Raw genomic sequence first — 23,981 nt, forward strand, 5'->3', positions numbered from 1 at the left:
ACAGCAAGTCCTAAGAAAATGTTAACTAAAATTAATAAAAATTATGTGGTGTTTTATGCCTTTACTGTAAAGTCTGTGCAATTGGGTTGTTCAAGGTAGTTGGATTATATCAACTATTTGTATATTATTAATTTGTGGGTTTCTCTTCAGGCATTTAATATCCTCTCAGTTTCTACCATCTGCCAATAAATTATAGCAAAAGTGATTGGCCAGCAAATACGAGCACTGTGTCTTTTATATAGATTGCTCTCTAGCTATAGCTTGTTCACAAGCCTGTGAACTTGTGTGGTAGATAATAACTGTTTGCCTGGGCTGTTTACGCGGGGGTCAGCTGGAGAGGCTGGAGTTAGAGGAAGGTCACTGCTTTTCTGGAGGAACGCCCCAAGCCTGCTCCCAGCAGGAGGCTGGAGAGATGCAGGCTGCTGGCATCACGCGTGGTGACTGCAGCTGGGTTCCCCAGGCTAATGCGAAGCCCGGCAGCCAGACCTCACATGGCAACAGCCTCACAGACCCAAGGAGGCGGCAAGTGGAATTTACTGTATTGTTTTCCAGGATTTCATCTTCTTGGCAAAAACACTTGTCCAAGGAAAACTCTTTAGTGTACAAAAAAATCTACTCAGGTATCTGTTTGTTTATGAGTGCATGTAGAAGTAAATATACACTGGCATTAATAACAGTGTAGGTGTTACATTTTTAATTTTTTTTTTTTTTAAATCAGAAATATTACAAATCTGTGTGATAGAGACAACTGCATAATTAGACTATCAGTCTGGAACGGCAACGATTTAATTGAAGTTTCAGCTTAGTCTTGTGTCATTGTCAAGGAGCTCTAGGTACCAGAAATGTGTATTTTCATTCAGGCCCAACTAAACACTGGATTCTGCATCTTTTGATTTTGGTTACTGTTCAGGAAGTGTCCATGAATTCAGCTTTTGCTGCAGCAATTTTCACCTCCTTTAAAAAATCTGGGGATGTCTGAATGCACCGTGCTCTGTTCCTTATTTCCTTCCCTCTGCACTTACTACTAAGATATTAATCGTAGTTCATCCACTCTCAGAATGCATTTTTAATTTGAATAGCACATGTTCAAATGCTTTCAGACATGAGTGGTTTGGATGTTACTGACATAATTACTGGCTTCTATTAGATAGGCAATGTATTATTTTAATAAATGTAACCATCTACACTCATAACAGACTTTCTTTGGGATGTACGGTACACAGTTAATAGTTTTGAATGCAGATGTGTTCTCAAGGCAAGTAAATGAAGATATGCCTAGCTGGAGAGTCTTAGGATGTTGAAACAAGGAAAATTAAAAACTAAGGCAAATTCCATTGACAGAGAACGACAAGTAGTGTCTTTTAACTTTAGACTTTTAACTTTATTCTTTTAATCAGTTTCCTTTTAAATCACTTTGAGAGGAAAGCTGTCTCTTCCACTTTTGAAGGCATGGAGGTAAGAAGAAGGTTGCCATAGATGAACCTGGATGTGGTGCATCTCTCCTCCATAGAGCATGTCTCTGCACAGTTCTGCTCAGCCCAGCAAGGAGACTGGGAGAGGGTTGTGCTGGTGGCTCAGCCTGCTGCTACTCACCCAGGACCTGCCCTGGTGAATCTGCCTGCTGGCATAGCTCTGCTGCGCGCTGTTTGATTGCTCCTTTTCAGCATAAAATTCTCTTTTTTCCAACTGCATTAGTAGTATGGGAGTTTGAATAAATCTTTTTATAGTTACTTGCTTTTATAGACTCACACTTTTAGCTATCTTAGCTCAGGACATATAATGTCGTATAGGCTTTGGACAAGCATCTGTATTTATAAAAATGGTTTTTGAGAAATGGCTTATCCATCCACTCAGGTTGAGGGGGAGGCTATGTCCCATACGCGTTCCTGAGACTGAAAAACCTCATGTGTTACAGAGAGAGCCCATCAGCACTGTAATTACCTTGCTTTGGTAAAAAAACAGAGTCAGAAAATATTGAGAGTGGTAGAAAAAAACAATGAAAATTGTTTTCTTTAAACAGGAGTGTATATGGGCTAGAGCTAGTCTGGGGTATCAGAACTATTGCTATTAAGCAGGAAATGGCACTATTATCGCTAAACTGAAAGGTCAACTCTTTTGGAAGTGCCAATTACTAGTAATGTATGAGGTGGGTTTCTTACTCTAATTGGGAGATATTTTTAAAAGACAGTAGAAATCATGTGAGTAAGTTGTGAACTTTGTGTTCCTTTAGGTGAATTACTGGGGTGGATTCCTAAGGGAGGTGGGGAAAATGCTTCTACAAAAAGCGTGATAGATGTCTTTTGGGAATCAGAGCCTTGTTAGCTGTCTCCTGACTTTGTCCTGTGTTTATTGTACCAATATGAAGTTTAAAGTTGCTGATACAGGAATTGCTACAGACTTTAGGAAATAATCTTGGACAATGCTTGGCCATACTGTGGGCTTCCACAGGTGGCTGCTCTATTTCACCCTGTAATTTTCACGTGTGTAAATGGAGAGCAAAGAGAAAGTGCTATCAATGGCCCTGCTTGAAGGAGGTTGTGGTGCATCCACCATGGACTCTTTACATACTTACATACATGAGGATAATAAATCATATATCATACACACTTACAGGGTGTGTTAGATTGCCTAGAGTAGCAGCAGCCTCTAGTTTTTGTCTGCCTCTTGGCCTGTAAATTTGTGATGTATTAAGAGCAATTTTTCTGTCCTTGCTTTTTTTAATCTGGTAAATTCCTCTGGCCACAAGGATTGTCAGAGAGTCACAAAATCCACAGCTCAAGATATACTTTTTGCCAATAAACTGCTATATGTGGACTAACAGCCCAGGATACGGCACAGTTATCTTTCTGTGATAGTGTTAGAAGAAGATACTCAGTTTGGTCGTGTCGTTTTGGGGTATTTCACCAATGTGAAGGTCTTTTCCTTATTTGTACCTGTCATCACTGTGCACCACTCTGAAAGCTTTCCCTTCAGCTCTCAATGCAAAAATAACATGGTCTGTGAACTGTTGTAGGTGTTTTAAGCTCACTTCATTTCCTGAAGAGTTAAGAGACTGTGCCCAAGGTCTGACTGCCTTTTCCTGCTGCTCTTGCCTCCTGCCTTCATAGAGGCTCCTTGATGAACCCTGGGCAGCTGAGGACACACCGTGCCCAGATAACAAAAAGTCAGTCAGAATTTGGAGGCACAGTTTGATATAGTGCCTCTTAATTTTTTGCTGTAAAACATATTACTCTTATTGTAATGATTGTGTGATTGTCCCAATCACTTGTTTTGTCTCTTTTCACAGAGCGATGAGGTTTTAACAGTCATCAAGGCAAAGGCACAGTGGCCCGCCTGGCAACCTCTAAATGTGTAAGTAAGTAGGGAATAGTATGTTTCAATTGCCTTGTGTTGAGTGTTGGCTAATGGGCTGCTTTAAACTCATTGGCTCAGATAATCATTCACTCTTGTGAAGAAATTGCCTAAAAATATTTTGATAGATGAGTTTTTAATCTTTTTTTTTTTTTTTCCTCGACATCTTCTTCTCTTTCTTTCCTCTTTAGCATCTCTTCATTTTTTACATGCTTTGGTTCACTAACTGTTACAGCAGAAGGATTATCCCATGGAGTTTGTGCCTTCATTGAACAATGATGTTTATTCAATGCTTGCTCAAATATATGTTCTACTACTCTACATGAGTATTTTTTAGCATCCTGTGTCATACACTGTGACAGTGCACTGTGTCAATACAGCAAATCCTCAATCCACCAACAAAAAAACTCTTAAAGGACTAATTTTTAAAATGCTTATCTGAAACACTCTATGATAGCATCATGATCCTGATGGTAGTATAACCATGGTTGTTTTACAAAGTGAGACAGCAAACTAGCTTCCCAGGATCCTGAGTCTGGGCTCTCTGGCACTCAGCAGAAAAGAGGACAAAACTCTTCTTTCAGGATACTTTTGAATTTAGTGGTTGCCTTTAGAGGGAGGTGGATGGGTGTGTCACAGGGGGTGGTACCTGCATAACTTATCTGTGCTTGTCTCAAAGTTCATACTAATTATCCAAGCTCAAATAAGTGAGACGTACAAGAACTGACTAAAGATGAGAACACAATAAAAGGAGTCACACCGTTAGCTGAGAGTCAAAATAGGTCCTTGGAGAAGCAGAGCAATTAGTCAACTGCAAGACTCTAAGGACCAGGTAGTCCTGCTTCCTCTGTGAAAAGTGTAAGGGAAACAGTTTATGGAAATCTGTGTCTGGTTTTGTCGTCTGTATTTCAGAAAGTACGTGAAAATGTGGAGGTTAGTTGGAAAAAAGCTGCAAAAGAGTTCAGTTTTCAGAAAACATCCCCTGCTGTAAGAGGCTTAGAAACTCTTAAGCAGCTTAGGACTTAAGCTATTCAGTTTATCCCCTCCCCCCTGGAAAAAAAAAAAAAAAAAAAAGGTTAGGAGGTGAGCACAGCTTAAATACTGAAAAACATTTCTGATAGCTGATCCCTCTTTAATCTATTAAAAAACCCCAAACCCTATGAAATCCCTTGTAGCATGGAAGCTAAGGAAATTCGTGACAAGGAAATTCTCACTAAAGGTATGGGAAAAGGCTTTTAACAGTGTGACTAACCTTCAGAGCAGCTTACCTGAACATGAGATGGATTTTCCATCACTTTAATATATTTTGACTCTGAGACAGAGTTGTAGGCTCTGCACAGGAATTGTGGGTTAGGCTTTTTTTGGCTAGTGTTATGCAAGTGGTCAGTCAAGGTGACACTAATGGCATTCTTCACTTGTGGTCTTACTCCCCTGAAATTTTCAGTATTTGTATTTGGTAGTGTTTGCCATATAGTAGTTCTGGAAAGCAGGTTTTTTTTTCCTTTCTGCCTTCTTTCTATTCACTCCAAATTAACACTTTAAAATGGAAACGTTTGTTCATGTCTCTGTTCTATTGCGGTGAGGTCTCTGACTGAAACAAGCCATTTATTTTTTCCTTCCAATTTCATTTACTTTCCTAAAGCAACATTTATGTATGATGTTTCCGTATCAAAGTGAACAATGCTACTAGGAATTGAGTGCTCTGGGTGCTTGGAAGGCTTTGGCATTGACAGGAGAGCAGGTTTGTACTTTGTCCACAGAAAGATGGAGAGAGGATCTGCTTCTCCAGAGTCTCAATCCATCATCTTTCAAATACACTGAATATATTTATTATGTAACAAAAAAATCAAAGCTAATTAAAGTATGTTGCCCCTGGTCATAATAGCTAGTTTAATACAGCACAGAGAAACTTCACAAAAAAGTTGAGAGTGAACTTCCTCGTATTCTTTCACAGACGTGCCTGCAAATGGTTTCACATCCTCCAGACATTCTTTCAGTCAATTCTTACCTTTTCTATATGGTAATGCTCACCTTTCAGTAACATCAAAAGGAAAAAAATCTTGGTATTTGTGCTTTCAAATGCTGTGCAAGGGTTCCCCTAGTGAATGTTCTTTCACTTTACAGGTAGTGTTAGATTTTTGGCTTTTAAAATAACTTTTTATTATATTTTTTCCATGATGCCTTTCTTTTTGATTCCACTTAAAAATATAATCTAAGCTTCAAAAGAAGACAAAACATATTCAATAGCCATTAACTTCTCATGATAATTTCCCATTTGCTGTTATAGATGGTCCTTCTTGGCATTTAGCTGAGATGTGTACAAGTATTGGATAATATCTTCTCAGGATAAACATTTGGTCTATTATTATGCATAACACAGACATCTTACTAATCAAGAATTGACTAAAAGTCATGAATAACCTTTTTTGCATAGTCATTAGTTATATATATCTAATGTATAATATGGTGTGATAGTGGTGCCAAAATGGCATTACAATGTGTCATAATAAGCACAGCCTAAAAACCTTCCTGAATGTGTTTTACAACAATTATAAATGCATAATACTAGTAGGCCAATCTACAGAGGCCTGAAGTGTCAAAAGTTGGCAAATTCAGCCTGCTCACACTTCAGTTTACCTCCCAATTCCATATAGTGCTTTATATTGCTAACCCTATGCAAGTTACAGTACCATGTCTGTTATGGTGATTACACTTAAAATTGGAGGGAAGAGGGGAACGATCACCTCCCAAAATTGTGAGGGGGCTATAAGAGTATTCATCTATTTGCGTGCTGTTGTGGAGAATCCAGGATGGAGCACCACAGCCACCGGGCTGCCACCCCGGGTGAATGTGGTATCTGAGAGCAACACCCCGCAGTTAATGTGGCTGGAGTGCAGGGACCTTCACGGACGCAGTGGCAGACACCGTCATGGACTTACAGGCTCGCTATTTGCCCGTTGCAGGCACCTGCTCAGACCTATCCCTTTCAGTGGAAACCAGACGGGAGCACACACTGAGGCTCTGCACAGCCCTGGGCGCCGGCCCTGCTGCCCATGCAGAGTAACCACCAGCCAAGACAGGCACTGCGCCTGCCCCTGGGGCTGCCAGGTCCTCTCCCAGCTTTCCAAAACAGCAAGGGAGGCTGCAGCATCTCCTCTTCTTACAGAGGCTGTGGCAAGGCAAGCTGCTAATTCTTGCCTACATCTTGAGCAGTTGGTGAACTCCTGTGTTTCCACTCTGGTCACCCGTAATAATGTGTGAGAGGAGGGTCTTGGCCAGGCACCTCGCATGGATTCATCATGGAGTTAACATTTAACTCCAGTTAAATGGAGTTTTCTTCTATGCTGTTGATGCCAGTCAGTGAGGCTGTGACTCCTGAGGCCAGTCATTAACTAATGTCTCAAGCTCTGTATAAACTGAGGGCATAAAGTCTGTAAGTCTGTGTCTAAATCTGATGGTCAAAAGCCTTTGGTTCATGACACCGAAGATAAGAAGGGAAATGTAACTGGGAGCTTTTCTGCTTAGGGAGAAGAAAATAGACGCTTCTCGGTGCAGATCCAGTAGGCGTAAAGTGCCTCCCCATGGAGAGTTCTTTGGCTTCAGACATCAGTTCAGACACAAGAAATTACAGTAGGGGCTGAGACAAGTTGCCAGACCTAAGCAGGGAAAGATACAATGACACTAAGTAATTTTTTTGAAACACTTTCTGTTAATTACAATTAAGGCTAATAATATACTTCAACATATTGCCATCTCCCAGTACAATATAATGCTGTGGAAACTGTAGCCTTCACTGTCTGGGTTTTTTTTTTTGTCATTCCTCTCCTCAGTTCTGATATGTGCCTGCTCTTTCGTGCAAACCACAAACAAACAAACAAAAACTGCTTCCGAGTAGTTGCATGCAGCAGAGAGTTTTGGGTTTTTACGGTCGCCCAACCGAGGCAGCAATATTGGTATCATGAGGAGTGCCAGACCAAGTTAAAAAGACATTGCTGTTGCTTATGTTTGTATTACCAAGTTGTGTGTCTGAAATGATGACTTTAAAGTATTTGCAGGGAATGCATTCTTGCTTGAGTGTAGTGGTATCGTGTACAGCACGCTGTCAAATGAAAGTAGTTTTTCTTGTCTTACTTGTATAAACAAGAGCGCAGCTCATTGCTTCCTTCCTCTCAGCTGTGTTCCAGGCAGAAGCACATTTTACTTTCGTACTCCTCTGCAAATCATTGGCCTTTGGCAGTATGGAGGATAAAATACTGCAAATACAGAGAGTATAACTGGTATCCAAATCTGCATATCCAGCACCTGTACAAGAATCAAGCCGTGACACAAGAATCTGGGGACAAAGAAGGCAGGACTTTTAAAGATAGTATGCATCAAACTCCACAGGAACGAATACCTTTAAAAATCTTGCTTTGAATTCCCTTCCCCCAAATATATGCTGCTTTTTTTTCGGGGGTGGGGGTGTGTGTGGATATATTTATTATGTCTTTATTTCAAATCCAGACAGCTCTATTGTGACAACCCCCCACCCCACCCCCACCCCCACCTTTTTTCATTCAACAAGCACTTTTATCTAAATAACAGCTGCCCAGGCTAATCCGCCAGAAGAAAATAAGCGCAAATCCTGACCCATTAGTCCCATTCTTTAATGTTACAGAGTCAGTTACAAGAAGAAAAATGGGACCCTTTTGGGAGGTGTGGGGGAGAGTCAGTTGTCGGGCACCAAAGCAGCTGTCAATTCCACATCTTGCCATGAGCTGGATTGTCTTTAACGTGGTGAAATCCAAGCCACGTAATGTTGTCAGGGCACTTGCTCTTTTTACGGCAAAGGAGAGAAGTATTTGAATGGCGATTCTTGTGTCTAATCACTTTTTTTGTAGTACCTGTAAACCAGGAAAGCATTCAGCCGTATGGAACACTGCGGAATATGGACTTCCATGTACATACAGCCTAACACTGATAAATACAAGCACAGATCAGACATAGAATGGGAATTATTTTCCAGAATGTCATGTATTCCATTGTTAAACACTCAGACCTTACTAATTATAAAATACCGGCACAGATAGTGTGTCTTTCCAAGAATTTCATGTGTTCATTCTGGCGTTTCCTGATACATAAAAAGGCAATATTGATTTTGGAAAAAAAAAAAAAAAAATTGAAAAAGTAGCTTTAACTTTCTGGCCTAAAACCTTTCAGATTCTAAAAAACTGGCAAGAAGACCTCACTTCCCTGCATAAATTACCTGCCTATTTCTCATTTCTTTCCTGCCAGAGTTTCATTTTCTTTCTCTCTTAGAAAGAGAGGTTTTCTAATTATTCATTTTTTTTTCAGTTTCTTTAATTATTTTAGGTTTAGTAGGTCAACTTGGATGTTGGTAAATGCTACATTTCAGTGCAAAAATTCAAGACATTTTATCTAGGAAAACAGCATAGTTAGAGTATCCGACATTAAAAGGTTAAGTTTTTCTGAAATATTCTCAAGCATTATTTTTCATACTCCTCTCTCATTTTTTTTTTTCTTTTATGTAAAACCACCACTGCTTTCCAACCTTTTTACCTCCTCAGTCCATTCTTAGTTAACAGCCAATATGTATCGCAGTGATAGGCATTTTTCTTTATTATAGAAATTCTGATCTATGTGAAGTCTGGAAAGTTATCCTCTCCTTCCTTGTGCCTCTCCTGTTTCCTTTTCATCTCTCTGTAGTGTTTTCATGAGTAGTCATGGCCCTGTGGTTTTCCTGTGCCTCTTGACTGTGTGCAGAGCTTGCTTACACTTTTTCTCATCCATTTAAGCAGCTCTTCCCCATTTATTTGGAGATTACCTGAAAACACTTCAGCAAGCACTCGAAAGTGAAGCTTAGCAGAAAAGGAGGCCTATTTCTTTATATTTCAAATGGATAGAACTATTTAGTCCAAACAGTGTGTAAGTTAGTATGGTTACCTCATCATCCACTACAAATTATCCCATCAATCCCCTTCCATTTCAAAGTTTACGTATCTTTGATATCCTTTCTCTGACTACAAAGATTTTAGGGCTGTTTTTCCTGGCTTGCAAGGAGGAGATCAGAAAATGCAACAGGATATTCCCAAGTATGATTTTCAGCATCGAGATAGATGATATGACTGACGTGGGCAACAAAGTAAACTGTTCCAGAAATCAAACAAAGAATATTCTATAGATAAAGAATATCTATCTATAGATATAGATACCCTTTATTCTTGAGTGAAAGCTCTCAGTCTTTGCTTTCTTCCAGAATTATTCTGCCATAATTTGAGGAAAAAACACGTTTGTTGTATGTTTTGATCCTGCAGTGAATTTTCTGTGATCAATAAGTCTTCATTACAGCATTTGGGACTCAAAAGCCAGGCCACAGATGAGCAGGGAATTTCATCTATATAGTGTTTCGGTGTTTGTTTGTTTGTTTCTCGTTTTACTTCTTTTTTACTTACTTTTTGCTTTTTTTACTTTACTTTAATCTTCTGCTATTCTTGTACCCCCAAAACTTGTCTTCCTTAAGGAAGTTCCATATTTAGATCATTGAATGATTACTTAGATGTTCTAAGATGGAGAACCATTTAAGTCAGAAATGGAACTCTTTACTGCCTTCTGAAATGTAATAAAATAACTCTCCTCATCTTATGCTTTATTATTAAAGATCTCAATGTATTGTGTCTGATATTCTACTCTTTACAACTCACACAGCCTTAATGTAGTGTTGTCTCACTGATAAATATCCTTGTGTAAAACTAGCCAAGGTTATGTATACAGTTGCATCCTTAAAAGAAGGCTTCAGCAGTGAAAACAGCTTTAATAACAATTTGTGACTACATTAATATTACCGAGACTATCTAATCAGATACTATCTGCCATCAGATGGCAGAGAGCTGAAACATCAACATTATCCATGTAAACATGAGGTGTCGGTGAACCTCTTTGTCGACTTTCTTATATGTTGCAAGTTCTGTGATCTTCACAGACCAAGGCCAATTTACAAAAGGACATTAGAAGGCATTTAGGCACCCATTTGCTGTAAACACCTAATTCTCAACTTTTCAGTTCTGAAGTGTTTACATACTTAAATAGCTATTAGTAACATTACTAAATACATAAAAATACAACCAGCTTTTTGGTGTTCCCAAAGCTTGCTACATTTTCAGGAGGGTGAGAGGACACTAAACCGTGTTAACTCTCACAGTCTAGTTGTTGCCCTGCCTGTTTTATCCATGGGGGTCTGATCTTCCAGTGTAACTTTTTAGTCAGCCACACACCTAGATGGTCAGCAAAATAAAGGGTATTGCCCAATATGGAGAAGACTTTCCTGGTACTTGGAAAGTCTAGGTTTAATTCTCCTTTCCTCCTGGCAAGATTTGAATGGTAATGCCTACCTCTGAATGAAAAATTCACACCAGCAACCTACACAGTGAGAGCCCTTTTCTGTTGCATATCATGATCTTGTAGCTCAAGCCTTGCTATTTTGCATGCACTAATTAAATATTTATTAGCCAGAAGAAGAAAGCGATCACTAGGATTTCCACCTCAAGAAAAGGGAGGAGAGACAGAAGAGTTCTCTGAAGGAGATTAATCTCTAAAATGTCTGGTAAACAGTGAGTTAACCAGCTTTGTAAGATGGGGAAGGGGTATGCATGGAATAAGTACAGATCAGCTGCATGTTCTCATTAATTAGAAATCCCACTGTCTTTCTTTCGTGGCACTTAGGCAATGACGATAGCTTTTTCAGTTCCCTGGCTGCTTTGGAAGAGAGACTGTTCCTGGCTAACTAAAATACTTTGTTCTATTTCCAGGTTTTCTAGCCTTTTTTTTTTTTTAAACAAAAAACAAACACTTTCACATTACTGTTTCTGTTCACCCAAAAATGCGCTTTGAAAGGAAGTGATAATTTGCTTACATCTAGATTAAATTGATTTTCCTTTACTTGCTTAATTTCTCTGTGCTGGAAATAGGACAAAATTACATACATTTGCATTACATTCATAACAAATGGGGTAGTTTTTTAGAATTAAGATTTCAAGTAGACATTTCCTTGTGTGTTGTCCTATAAAGTAAATACATTATTGGAGGAATCTTTTTGAGATTTTCTGAAAATCTTTCAGAAGTGATCTTTTGTAGGAATTATGTAGTTGATCTTTATACTTATCTATCTGGAGAAATTAATTTACCTATTCATCTGTGTGAATTATCTATTTCTTTCTAAACTTCCTATATGGATAAAATGTATGTGCAAACATGCCACAACTAAAGCTGGCATTTTTTCTTTAATAAGACCTATATTAAAAAATATTTATAGGCTATATTCAAAATCAGTACCTTGTTTGCTACCTACATTTGGAGTAATTTGTTTTCAAGAGCTTAATTCAGAGACTGTGGGAGGAAAAAGAAACAGCTGTACAGAGTAGTTTCATGGCCTTGATCGGTGATCTTACTGGAGAAAAAAAATATTTTTGTTTCTCCCTGTTTACTTGTTGTCTCTGATTTTGGTAAAATCAAGCTAGTGTGAGCAACTTGCTTATTCCCTTGTATCATCCTTTAATTTTGAGATGGTTCAAAGCAGTTAATTATTACAAGTATTGAGGTTAAAATAAATAAGCAGTTTATACCAACTATTTTTAAAGCATTTCAGATTGGTTTGGTATATGCTGAAATCGTTTGACAGCAGCACAGGTCTGAGCCAGCTGAGCCAGTCAGAACAAAAAGAGCAGAGAAGGTGCAATTGTGCAGCCTTCAGACAAGGTTAGCCCCCAGCCCCTCAGAGTCCCTGGCACTCTCACACCAACACCTTTGCTGCCAAGTCTTGCATCAGCTGCTGCTTGAATGCACCAAAATAAAACCACCCTAATCACCTATATGCTATAATTGTGCCTCAAATGACCTTCCTACAGACCAGCTTCCACGTTCTATAGGGAATGCTACACTTTTTGTAGGGCCAGAAACTACATGATTTGACAGAGCTGGTAGTATTTGTTTAACTGCTTAAGAAATCCACATAACCCAAATACGGTCCATTTAGTTGGGTCATGAGGAGATCAAACACCTGGCTGCACGGCTGTTATCCCAGGGACGGTCCGTGCCAGGCAGAGGACATGCTGCAGGTCCCATTACCTTGCTGCCACTGCCTGGGTCAGCAGGGACGCAGCTGTGCACCAAACCCAAACAGAAATCCTCTTTCTCTTTGCCGCTGGAGCTGGGTGTTTGCTGTGTCTAACCTGGAATCCCAATGGCAGTGCCAAATGCTCTTCTCTGCCAGATCTATATTAATCAGCACTGAGAGGGGAAGATTCAAATCAATGCACCTTTCAGCTTTGATAACAGGGAGGCTTTAGATAAAAAATAATGAAATGCCCAGAGCTCTAGAGACTAGAGACCTCACAACCTCTGTAAGTTAATTCTGTGAGTTAGTCTTCCCAGATCAGCTTATTAAGGGTTGATAGAATTATTCACAAGTACCACACCTAACTCTTCATAGCATGCAAACTAAAATTAGTTGAGAAGTACCTACTAATTTTGTTTAGTAAACTTCAATAGAGAAGATGGGGGTTTGAATTTTGCAGTCATTCCAGTTCCTATCCATCCACTTAAAGTATTTAATATGAAATTAAATTGTACCTTCAGTTCTTTTAAAATATTATGTAGTCACAGAAGTTTTATTTTGTGTGATGTCTGGGTGAGTAAATTGTGGGATTAGTGGCTCATTTTGAGTTGATGTAACTCTTTTGCTGTCCCATTAAGAATGCTGAAATGATTTCCTGTCCTGCCAAGCAATGCTCTGCCCATAAATAGCTGATACTGGTATCAAAATGTAATTTATAAAAATATACATTAGAAATTAGTAAATTATTCAGTTGCTTAATTAATCAAGTCCTCAGACTACCCAGCTGAGAGTTTAAAAAAAGACATGTTTGAACATGCATACTGTTAAACATTTGCGTTTAACTGGCATTCTGAATGGCAAAATACAGACTGAACTGCAATTAACCAGCTGTAATGGGCATAGTTTTAATTTTATTTGTTGTTTTCTCCAAAGTGATAAGAACAGCTCATATCATAGTCCTTTAATCATCTATCCACTGTATATAATTAACATTTCATTATACAAATTGCTGATAAACACTGTTCCACCAAATGATTTGAAAAATAAATCATGCATATATAATTTCACCTAGTGTGACTAAGAGTCAGCAGAGGGTTATATAGAAATAAGGAAGCTTATTATTTATTGCTACTTCTTATATTCCTTGTAGCGCTCATTTTTCTTGCATACTTGTTAGACATTTTCTCCTAATTGGTTGAATGCTGCATTTATCTTCCACTTCCTCTGTACTTTTAAGAAAGTAAGGTTCAGGTATTTTCTTGCTTTACAAGTTTACATATCCTTCCATAACTGCATTTAACCCATTGAACACCTTATGACGTGCATGTGGTTGCATTACCTTTAAGTTTCTTTTAATAGAGAAAAGTGAGTGCAGTTAACTCTCTTGTTACAAGAGAAAAGTGTACTGTCAAGCCAAGCAGCTGTTAAATCTTTCGGTGAGGAAAGAGTGAAGACATATGAAAGACTGGGACATTATTTTAATTAAAAGAAAATAATGTAGGTCACGTGGGCAACTATTTCTAATACTGTGGGTGCAACCTGGTGAATTCAGAGTGTTTGCAATACAGTGGAACCGCGGTGGCTCTGCGTTTTGGGAGCTGGGGTGTGAAAGGCGCACACGGAGCTCACAGTGCTGTTTCCAAAAAAAACCATGCTATTTTGGACACCAGTAATGTTTTGATGTTACAATAGATTTTTTTTAAGACATTCTCTTTCCTTTAATACAGTAGCAGAACTGTGACTAGTATGGCCCTTGCAGTATATATTACATATTGAATCATTACATAAAATTCATTGTAAAATTAATAGCAGCACTACTGCAGAAGAAGCAAAACAATACTGGAGGCTCCATGCAGACACAATCTTTACTCACAAAGTTTAATATTCTGTCAATTTTAGATTATTTTCTTCAATTAATCAATTAATATCTATACCTTAGATAAATTCTTCTATCAGTGTGCATGGTAATGCCATTAACGTTAGTTGGTTTACTCCAAAGCTAAGGTGCAAATAACTTCATCGGTGTGTAACTGTCCATTTGGCGTATGGGATAATTTCATACATTTGACTTCCCTCATGCGAGCAGTTACATAAATATGTTAGAATCAGAATCACAGAACGGTTTGGGTTGGAAGGACCTTAAAGACAATCTAGTTCCACCCCTGCCCCCCCCCCGCCATGGCAGGGACACCTCCCACCAGACCAGGTTGCTCAAAGCCCCATCCAGCCTGGCCTTGAGCACTGCCAGGGAGGAGGTGTGTCTCTGGGCAACCTGTTCCATTGTCTCACCACCCTTACAGTGAAGAATTTCTTACCTAATATCTCATCTAAATCTCCCCTCTTTCAGTTTGAAATCATTACCCCTCATCCTACCACTACACTCCCTGACAAACAGTCCCTCCCCACCTTTCCTGCAGCCCCCTTTCAGCACTGGAAGGCCATTCTAAGGTCTCCCCAGAACCTTCTCTTCCCCAGGCTGAACATCCCCAACTCTCTCAGCCTGTCCTCACAGGGGAGCTGCTCCAGCCCCCTGATCACCTTCATGGCCCTCCTCTGGACCCACTTGAGCAGATCCATGTCTTTCTTACCTGGGAGCCCCAGAGCTGAACTCAGTACTGCAGGTGGGGGTCTCATCAGATTTGTGAGAGTACAGTGTCTCTCCATATAGTAAAATGGGTAGCATGAACAGTTCAAGAAGAATAACTGATTAAAAATGAAACTTAAATAACCGTCATGCTAAGATAGTGTCAAATTGTTGCCTCAAGCAAACCTTAATGACTGTTTTAGGGATTCCTGGGGGGTGGGGAAATAGCTTATGCTGTTAACTGCACCTAACAGCTTACAATATCAATAGATCTTTGACCACAGTAGTGTGAACATCACTTGGCTAACACATGGTTGGGAAGGCAGCCGTAAAACAAAACTAGTCATTGCCATTATAACAGCAAGGTTACTGTACTCGAAGTACACTGAATTCACCATAACGTGATTTCAATCAGTAACAGCTGCATCCAGGAAAATAAAACTTCCAGCAAAGCAATAATTAAATTTGTACAAGCCTGTCCCATTGATAACAAGTCATAATGAATGGCTGAAATAAAAGGGTATAAAATTGCTAGTAGCTAAAGCATGAAGAATTGAAACAAGGAATAGGCTGATGAACTGTCTGAGTTACAAATTTATTCTCAGTGACTTATCATTGTAATGAAGTTGGATGAGTGGTTATATTTGACATCTCACTGGCTTTATGTTATCCTGAAAGAAAATATATGAGTTTTTTGCTGAAGGATTCTGTGTTTTTCTCTTGACAGATGAGTTGATTTAAATTTTGAGATGCTTGAAGGTATTTTCTAAACCCCTAAGTGGCTCTCTCCAAGTACAGATATGCTTTTATAAGAATAAAAGTTGTAATGTTGTATTTTATGGCCCATGTTTTGCCTTAAATAGTCACTCTGGGAATATCGTAAAAGATTTTGTGTGAGGTATGTCTTGTGTAAACTTAAAACCCTACTTTAATTCTGTGGTTAAAGCATTACAATCTCTATAGTGTATGTATTTATAACCACGAATAGTCTTCATAACAAATAGCTACCTAAGCTATCTTCATCTGTTACAAATACACTGCAAGAGGAGCGGGTCTGTAGAGTGAAACAGTGCTGAGGAGGTGACAAATTTGGGGGATGGAAGATTGTGTCGGGTGCCCACGCACTGGTCGCGTGGAGCGGGGCTACCCGCCAGCAGCGGGAGCGCAGGGGAGAAGCTCCAGGCTAGACTGATCAGAAAGCAATCAGGTCAGCACTCTGAGATTGCTCTGGGATATGAACCAAAGCACAATGAGAAATTCACCTCAGAAGCGCACCTCTGGTCTCAGCTAAAACACCCAGACATACTTGTCTTCCTGCGCCTATGTGGGATGCTGTGCAGTGTCATTACATGTTACAATTCATTGCTGGCACAGAATAGTAGAAGGTGATTTCAAGATTTGCCTGAACAGAGGGAAATAGCATGCTCAGTCATTTTCCTGTATAAGTGAATTTAACCAACAGATTCTTTTTTCAACAAGCGCAAAATGTGGAAAACATTATGTATCAGTTATAGTTCACCTTGTAGGACACTGATCGTGGTATCTTGCTTTCAGTTGGTTTAATTTCACTGCATGTTAAGTATTCAGATTGTAATTTTTGTGCCAAGTTAGAGGAAAATACACTTTTTACTTATGTTTAGAATGTTATAATAGCTGTTTAACTATGAAGGTGTTGTATTGCCATCTTTTGGAAAAATCACTTGATAATCAGAGTTGAAAAGCTCATCCACATCTGACCAAGTTTAATGAATACACAGAGATCTCAGTATTCCTAAGATCACTTGTTAACATCTGGTAGCTCATTATTTCTTCAGAAACTGACCTTATTTGAGATGCCATGTAAAGCATAAAGGGATGAACAAAAATTTTGCAAAAGCCATAGTAGAAGCCAGTGAAATGCAGTGAGAATAAAATCAGAATGCAGAGCTCAGACTGATGGGGGAAACATTTTTTGATTGAAGCCTTTTGGAATGCAGAAGAATTTGTAATAGTTAAAAGTGAGATATTTTGGTGAAACTGCAGGAAGAAATGGAGGAAAGCAGCACATAGGAATTGGCATTTGCACACTGTAACACAGGCAACAGTATTACTCTTGCAAGAAGTAATCAGGACATGAGTTTATGTAACACAAAGACAGATGTAAATGTGAAACACTCATTAGTGATTCCATAATAAGTGATATTTTCCTTACATTAATTACAAGTAAAAAAAAATATATGTTGAAATCCTAAAATTAAGAAATGGTCAAATTCTAACCTATTTTCTTAGAAACTAACTTCTTTAAAGCAAAAGCTTTCATAGGAAATATAACAAAGGCAAAATGAAGAAAGTGTTCAGAGGAAAAATACATTATCTGTAGAAGAAATGCAAGCACATCAGTTAAAGTAAATATTTTGTTCAGATTTATGTACTCAATTTTTTGGATGGGATCTCTTGTTGTAGTCCTATATGGAAAAAATGCTTTCTCACAGAGTAGTTTTTATGTGGTGATGATGAAAATGCTTTGTCTTTAAAAAAGTCAGGTTTCATGGTCAACTGCTTACAAGGGAACAAAGTGTAATTTTAATAATTAGTATTTCTGGGTTTAGAGTTTTAAAAAAATCTGGTTCGTCATAAGCTGTGGTAGTAACAATAAATTTTTGCAGAACTTTCTAGGCATTCTATGGTATCTACTATTGCAAAGAGATACAGACATAAAACAAATGAAAATACCATGTTCTGGTAGCTCTGTGCTTTTTAAGTGTAACCTTTTACTAGCATGAATGAACTATTCGAGCCTTATAGTTAGAAGCCATATTACCTTATGTAGGTTGATTACACGCATCCCAGGAAGGGAATATGATGATAGCCTGGAAAGATTTCTGTTGCTTCTCTCCACCCCCCAAATATAGAGTTCTATAAAGAATATATTGTTGTTCTTGCATGGCAACACTTTGTAGTGCCACTACAGCATATGTGTCTTTACTTTTTATTTCCGTAAATCCATGGAGTTCCCTGCCTCCCCTGCCCCCAATCCTTATCTCTCTTGTTATCTCCCACTGTCATATTGTGCTGTTTACCCTAAAATGGGGTAAAAGCCAGTATCTGTCAATCCAGATGTAAATGAAGTTTCCTTCCACAAAATGACAGTATAGTACTAAGAAACATTTTCAAAGTTTAGAGGTTTTGTGTACAAAATGAGAGGAATGAGAAGGCCAGACAGAGTCACTTGTTTCTATGGCAACCTGATGGTGTGTCTAGCTCAGCTATTTTCTCTTTTTATGATTTTATCGATAGCTGGGATTAATCCAGTGAAGTTCCATACTGTCAAAAATAGAAGAATTCTAACCCCCGGTCTAACCAGAAAACATAATGCACAAAGGACAATCTGATATTAAAAAAAAAAAAAAATAGGGAAAAAGTCCATTGTGACTTTTGATAACATGAAGACAAATACATAAATCTCTGTGGAGCTGTGAAAGAATTCTGAGTGCCCTGGCTTTGCATTTGGCTAAAGGTGAAACTGTATTTTAGGTCAGAAAACTTCCTGTGGTATATCCTCCCTTCCTGCGGTGTATCATTCCTCAACACCGTTAATGTGCCATCTTAAGGACCACCATTTTCCCCAAACCATGGGGTGATCCCTGCTTTTATGACTTGAAGTACTTTGGAAGTTTCATAGAAGTGTCACTAGACTCCTGACAGCTGTATGCAAGAGTAATTTATGTTGAATGAGCAGTTTATGCATCAGCAGAGCTAATCAAAACACTCTTCTTTTAAAAGGCTTTGACTTCAAAATGAAAGCTTGCACATAAGAATTGGATCTAAATGGTAAATTTACGGTTTCACATTAAAACCAGAAAATCTTCATAGTGATTTTAGATTTTTTAAATATAAATTCTAAATTTTATGCAAAAAGTAGAAATATTTGTTTCACCAAAACCAAAAGAACTACTTGAAACAAATCTCAGACAAAACACATTTTAAAAAGCTATATAAAATAATTGGCATTTTTACCAGTTTTTATAATTCATCTAAATTTCAGATTGGGCGTGATTGAGCTCAAAATGCAAGTCTATATTTGGATAATTAACATAAGATAAAACCTTTAATCATCTTCATTTCCATTTTAATAAGATTTTAGGAACTTAACAAGAATGAGCAAATGCAACAGCATACACTGCCCTTGCAACTTGGTTATTCTATTTTAATTGCTCTACACAGCTCCATTTAAATGAGGAAGGAACATAGTCTCTTATTTTTCAAAGAAAACAGGACTAAATAATGCTGGGTTGTATATTAGCAGCACAAGATGCAAATTTCTACCTCTCCTAGCATAAAGTCACATGCTATTGTACATTACTGTGTTTACATGCATTTATAGTTATATACATTTATTAAGTGTTGACCAAAAAAAAAACCTAATCACAAAACTACATCATGCTTATAAAAAGAATTACTGTCTTAAGTGTTATGTGTATTATTGAGACTAAGGGAAGCTTCATTGTTTGACAGATGGTCTGACACCCACATTAAGAAATTCATAATTCAATCTAAAAAAAAAGTAAGGAAGAACATATGTGTTTGTTGGAAAAGAAAAAAAAATTGTATCGATCATTTTTTTTGTCACAGAAAGCACATATGGCAGTTCCATTTTCTATCACTTACCATTTACTTTCTATTTAAAATTCAAATGTCACTAGGAAAGGAAAAAAAGTTGGGTATTAAAACATAGAAAAGATTTAACTAAGAACAATCACTGCAAGAACCATATACTAATTGTTCATGGAAATTAACGGCCATCCAATTAAATCAAACTTACTCATCCCATTCTGTCCTTGCTTTTGTTTTCTTTACATGTTCCTCCCATTGGTAGTTACTGTTTTATGATTATTTCCTAGCCATCTGTTGTCTTTCCTTGAGCCAAAATAATTTCCCTTTACAATTTCGTGAGTAATCATGTATGCGTTATTTTCATGCAATTATGTGTCTGCTCACTAATCCTAACGCCTCATTCTTGTGTAAATACTCACCGAGTAACTAGAAGGATTTGCCATTTAAATTTCTAGTGTACAGAAATCTATATGCAAAATCTCAAACTTGCAATTGTTATCTCTTTGCATTGTTATGCGTGTAATGATAATTAAACATTTACTGTAATTCACATCAACAGATGCCAAAAGGCATATGTAGGTTAGATGGCTATGGATGCTGAATGAAATGGAATGTATATCATCATAATAAAGATGTTGAGATGTTGGACATCTTCAGAGATTACAGTGGGACCGGGGAAGTGTAAAATGCAATTCCAAGCTTTTAACACTTGCAAAATCAATGGTTTTGAAATGCACAACAGTACTGTTTTGAAATCTTTGAAAGAAATTTAAAGGAGTATCTACATTTCAGAGATATTCCAATAAATAGCCTCATAGTAATTTCTGCTAAAAGGAGATATTTGCTGTAATCTAATATTTGGAATAAATTAAATTTATATCAAACCAGAGTTTATCATAGAATCATAAAATGGTTTGGGATGGAAGGGGCCTTGAAAATCATCTAGTCCAGCCCCCCTGCTATGGTCAGGGACAGCTTCCACTAGACCAGGTTGCTCAAAACAGTCTCATAAATACGTGTTTATCTGATATTGTTAAAGAGAGAGGAAAGGATTAGAAATCTGGTTGTGATGGTTCTTAGGCTGGGTTGAAGAACTGATCTCTCATCACTGTTTCTCAGGACAAACAAGGCATAGTCAGGTTTTGTAGATTAACCAGGTGAAAAGGAGCTACAAAGCAATAGCGCTCTTACAACATCCCATTGGATTTCCTTTGTGAATATAGCTGCAATCACTCTGGGCAGACGATTTGTAGCCCCAAAGCTCCTAGGAAGTGAGGAAGAAAGGTTTCCTGAATTCATAGCGTCCTTTGGCTTTGTAGTCAGCCTGACCTGCATAAAACACAGTAATGCCATGTATTGCAAAAGCATTCCCGAAATATGGTAAACGCACAGTAAGTGATCCAAGAAGTGACATGAGGTTATTCTAAACAGGAGCAAATGTTGCCAGCACCGTGTGGGATAACCACACCTAACTGGTTTGTGACAACCTGCAAAGAACACGCACAAAAATCAGCAGTTTTCAGAAATTGCAATTCTAATTTGAGATATCTGAGAATTTTTTTTCGGTGAGGAAAGTCTGTTCACATTTGTTAATCATATCATTAAGGTATGCCCATTCTGAAGTATTAAATCAAATAGCTGGTATATTAATGAATAATATATCGTTATTACCTAAAGTAGCAACCTAGGTACGTTTAGAAGACAATATGAAAATGTCTGAAAGAGGCATTGCACAAAGTCCCTTTCTTTTGTAATGCTTTTTAGAAATTGTCAAGTTAATGATATATTAGAGCAACATTTGTTCTGATTAGTGGTTTTAGTGTCAGTAGTAATGATGTAATCCCTTAGTTTTGTATGCAGTTACCTAGCCATCTCTTTTAGCTGGTTATAGGCAACGTTCTCATTTTAAGAGTTTAAGTACAGCAGAGTAAGAGGTTGTTATGCAGGCCTTTTTGTGGTCCAAAAGGTAAATGTATAAGAATTTTTGTGGCTTTCTATATTCTTTCATTACGAAATAAAATAGCCAAACTCCTACTGTCACCTCCTCTGATTTGGTGCTCAGAGACAAAAACAGTTTGGCATTAAAGTGCTTTTCAACTTTTTATATGGATGTCAGTCACTTTTCACTGACTCTGTTGTTGTTTTTGTAGATTTTGTTGTAGTTTTCTTTTCCCTGGCTCTTTTGGGACATGCACATGCTTAAATTATTCATTAGGTTAAATGCTTACCTGCCCGGCATTCAAGCAGAACTTAAGAAGGATTCTCCTCCTTCTGTGCAACTCTGAAATTCTGTTTTTACATTCAGGTGTTGATACCTGTGCATAAAACTTTGTTGTCAATATAATAATCCTAATTATTTTGCATCACTTTATAACTGGTTTTCTTAATGTTGTGTCATCTAAATATGCCCTCTAATTTGTTCCGTTAGTTGCAGACTTCTAGGAGAGTAATATTTTCCATTCAATTTTAGATCTTAATTTTCTTCATATCTTTTCTTTGAAGCTAGTGCGCTTTTCAGGATGTTATGATTTTAAAGTTTATTCAATAAAACAGATGTTGTGTAGGTGCTGCTAGTAGGCAGGAGGTGCAGAGCTGGAAGTTCAAGAGTGTGAAATATGTTTCCATGCTCATAATGTTATTTGTATCAATAGCAAAAAGTTCTAAAGATTAATAAATAAGAGTATTCATCCTGGAAAGTGTATATGCAATGTAGTATGAGCCTCTAAAAAAGGAGGACAACACTTTTGCTGACTAGAGATATAATAGGCAATTCATTTACTATTTCCCTAAAATGCGCAGTTTTCATGGTCTATGTAATCAGCTAAACTCCCAGCTTGAAAAAACAGTGTTTTCACATCTCCAGCACCACCTAGAACTGACACTAAACCAGTGGCAATGTGGTTCACAGTGCTCTCAACTGCCTACCGCCTCCGACAGTCATCAGACACAGATTGGCTTCTCTCACATTTACACTTTTTTCTTCCCATCTGAAAAGGCTACTACTTTATCCTTAGCACAAGTGAGATCAGATCCTGGTATACTCAAATGAAACTAGGATCCAGGCTCTAATAATAGGCTTAGGACAATTATACCTTAATACAGCTCTGTGAAGAAACCTGGAGAGGTATAAGCTATTTCAAACTACCATACAATGCACATCGATATTAAATCCATGGAATCAATTACATTTTTTTCCCCAGCATAAAATATATGACTACCTGAATTAGAATTTTATTTCAAACAGCTATCATAACAATTAGTATTTTATGCTCTCCTGTTCTCTCTAATATGCCCACTAAATCACATTATCTTTTACCCCCAACCAAAGCCAGAACTTGGATAACTGTGAAGCACTGCTCAAATTCAGTATTTCTGAAGAAGTTTCGGGCTGTTGGCTTTTCCTTCACTGCTACAACAAGCATCTAATACATTGTTTTAATTTATTTGAAAAAATTATTTTCATTTCTACTGCCACAGACAGAACCACTTCTAGTAGCCAACCTGGTGAGTTTAACAGCTAGCAAGAGATTCCCTGCACTACACTGTGCTTTGCAGTGGAAATACTGATGCTCTTCATGTTCAAATCCGTCCTTATATAATTGGTTTTTCTGTTGCTGGAAAATTCCAGTGCATGGGTGAAGCAAATGGCTTTGTTACACGAATATAGTACATACAGCATCCAGTAGTAAAATTCACATTGATTCCAATGTATAAGCTCAACCCTATAAATGGTCTGATTTGTTGACCACGTTAGTTAATATCATAGAGACAAAGAGTATATGCTCAGGCTGCCTTTTTCTACTTCAATCAAATATTAAACCAAAAGTAACCTCAAAGTTTTATTCTGCAAAATATTATTTTCACTATTTCTATACAGTAACTCTCCACAGCCACCTTCCTTATGTGTGCTCTGTTACCTTTTACAGGGATATCCGTAGAACACAATAGTATTGATTCCACACTCAAAATAAGTCTTGCAGCAAGCTGAGTTTTCTGTTGGTTTGTCAAAGGCTTTCTTAACCTCCCACCCCCAGCAGCGATAGCAACTAGATTGTCACTTAGGGAAAAAACTTGTAAAGCAAAATCATAGTTGTGCTCTTTTAGCCTTAAAAAAAAAAAAAAAAAAAAAAAAAAAAGCGGGGGTGCAGCAGGGAGAGCATTTTCTTATGCTACTCAGTATGTGGCACTCCTATAGCTAGAGATCCAAATCATGCTAACAAAAAGAACATAGAATAAAAATAAATAAAGTGGAAAACATTAGGATGCAGGACACCGTCTAGTACTTTGCTTCACTCTGCACTATGTGACAGGAATTGTCAGCAGGCTGATCAGGCTCACAGTGGA

General features: G+C 37.9%; 1 protein-coding gene across 1 annotated transcript in view; it reads left to right on the forward strand.

Moving 5' to 3' along the window:
* Positions 1–23,981, forward strand: part of SPON1 (spondin 1) — a 193,130-nt gene that overhangs the window by 158,711 nt on the left and 10,438 nt on the right. Inside the window, exon 7 of the mRNA XM_086472291.1 lies at positions 3,287–3,351. Within this exon, the coding sequence (XP_086328417.1) occupies positions 3,287–3,351 (65 nt within the window). The remainder of the gene's footprint in view (positions 1–3,286; positions 3,352–23,981) is intronic.

This window comes from Leptosomus discolor, chromosome 12 (assembly GCF_034619465.1).
Source record: "Leptosomus discolor isolate bLepDis1 chromosome 12, bLepDis1.hap2, whole genome shotgun sequence".
Taxonomy (NCBI): Eukaryota; Metazoa; Chordata; class Aves; order Leptosomiformes; family Leptosomidae; genus Leptosomus; species Leptosomus discolor.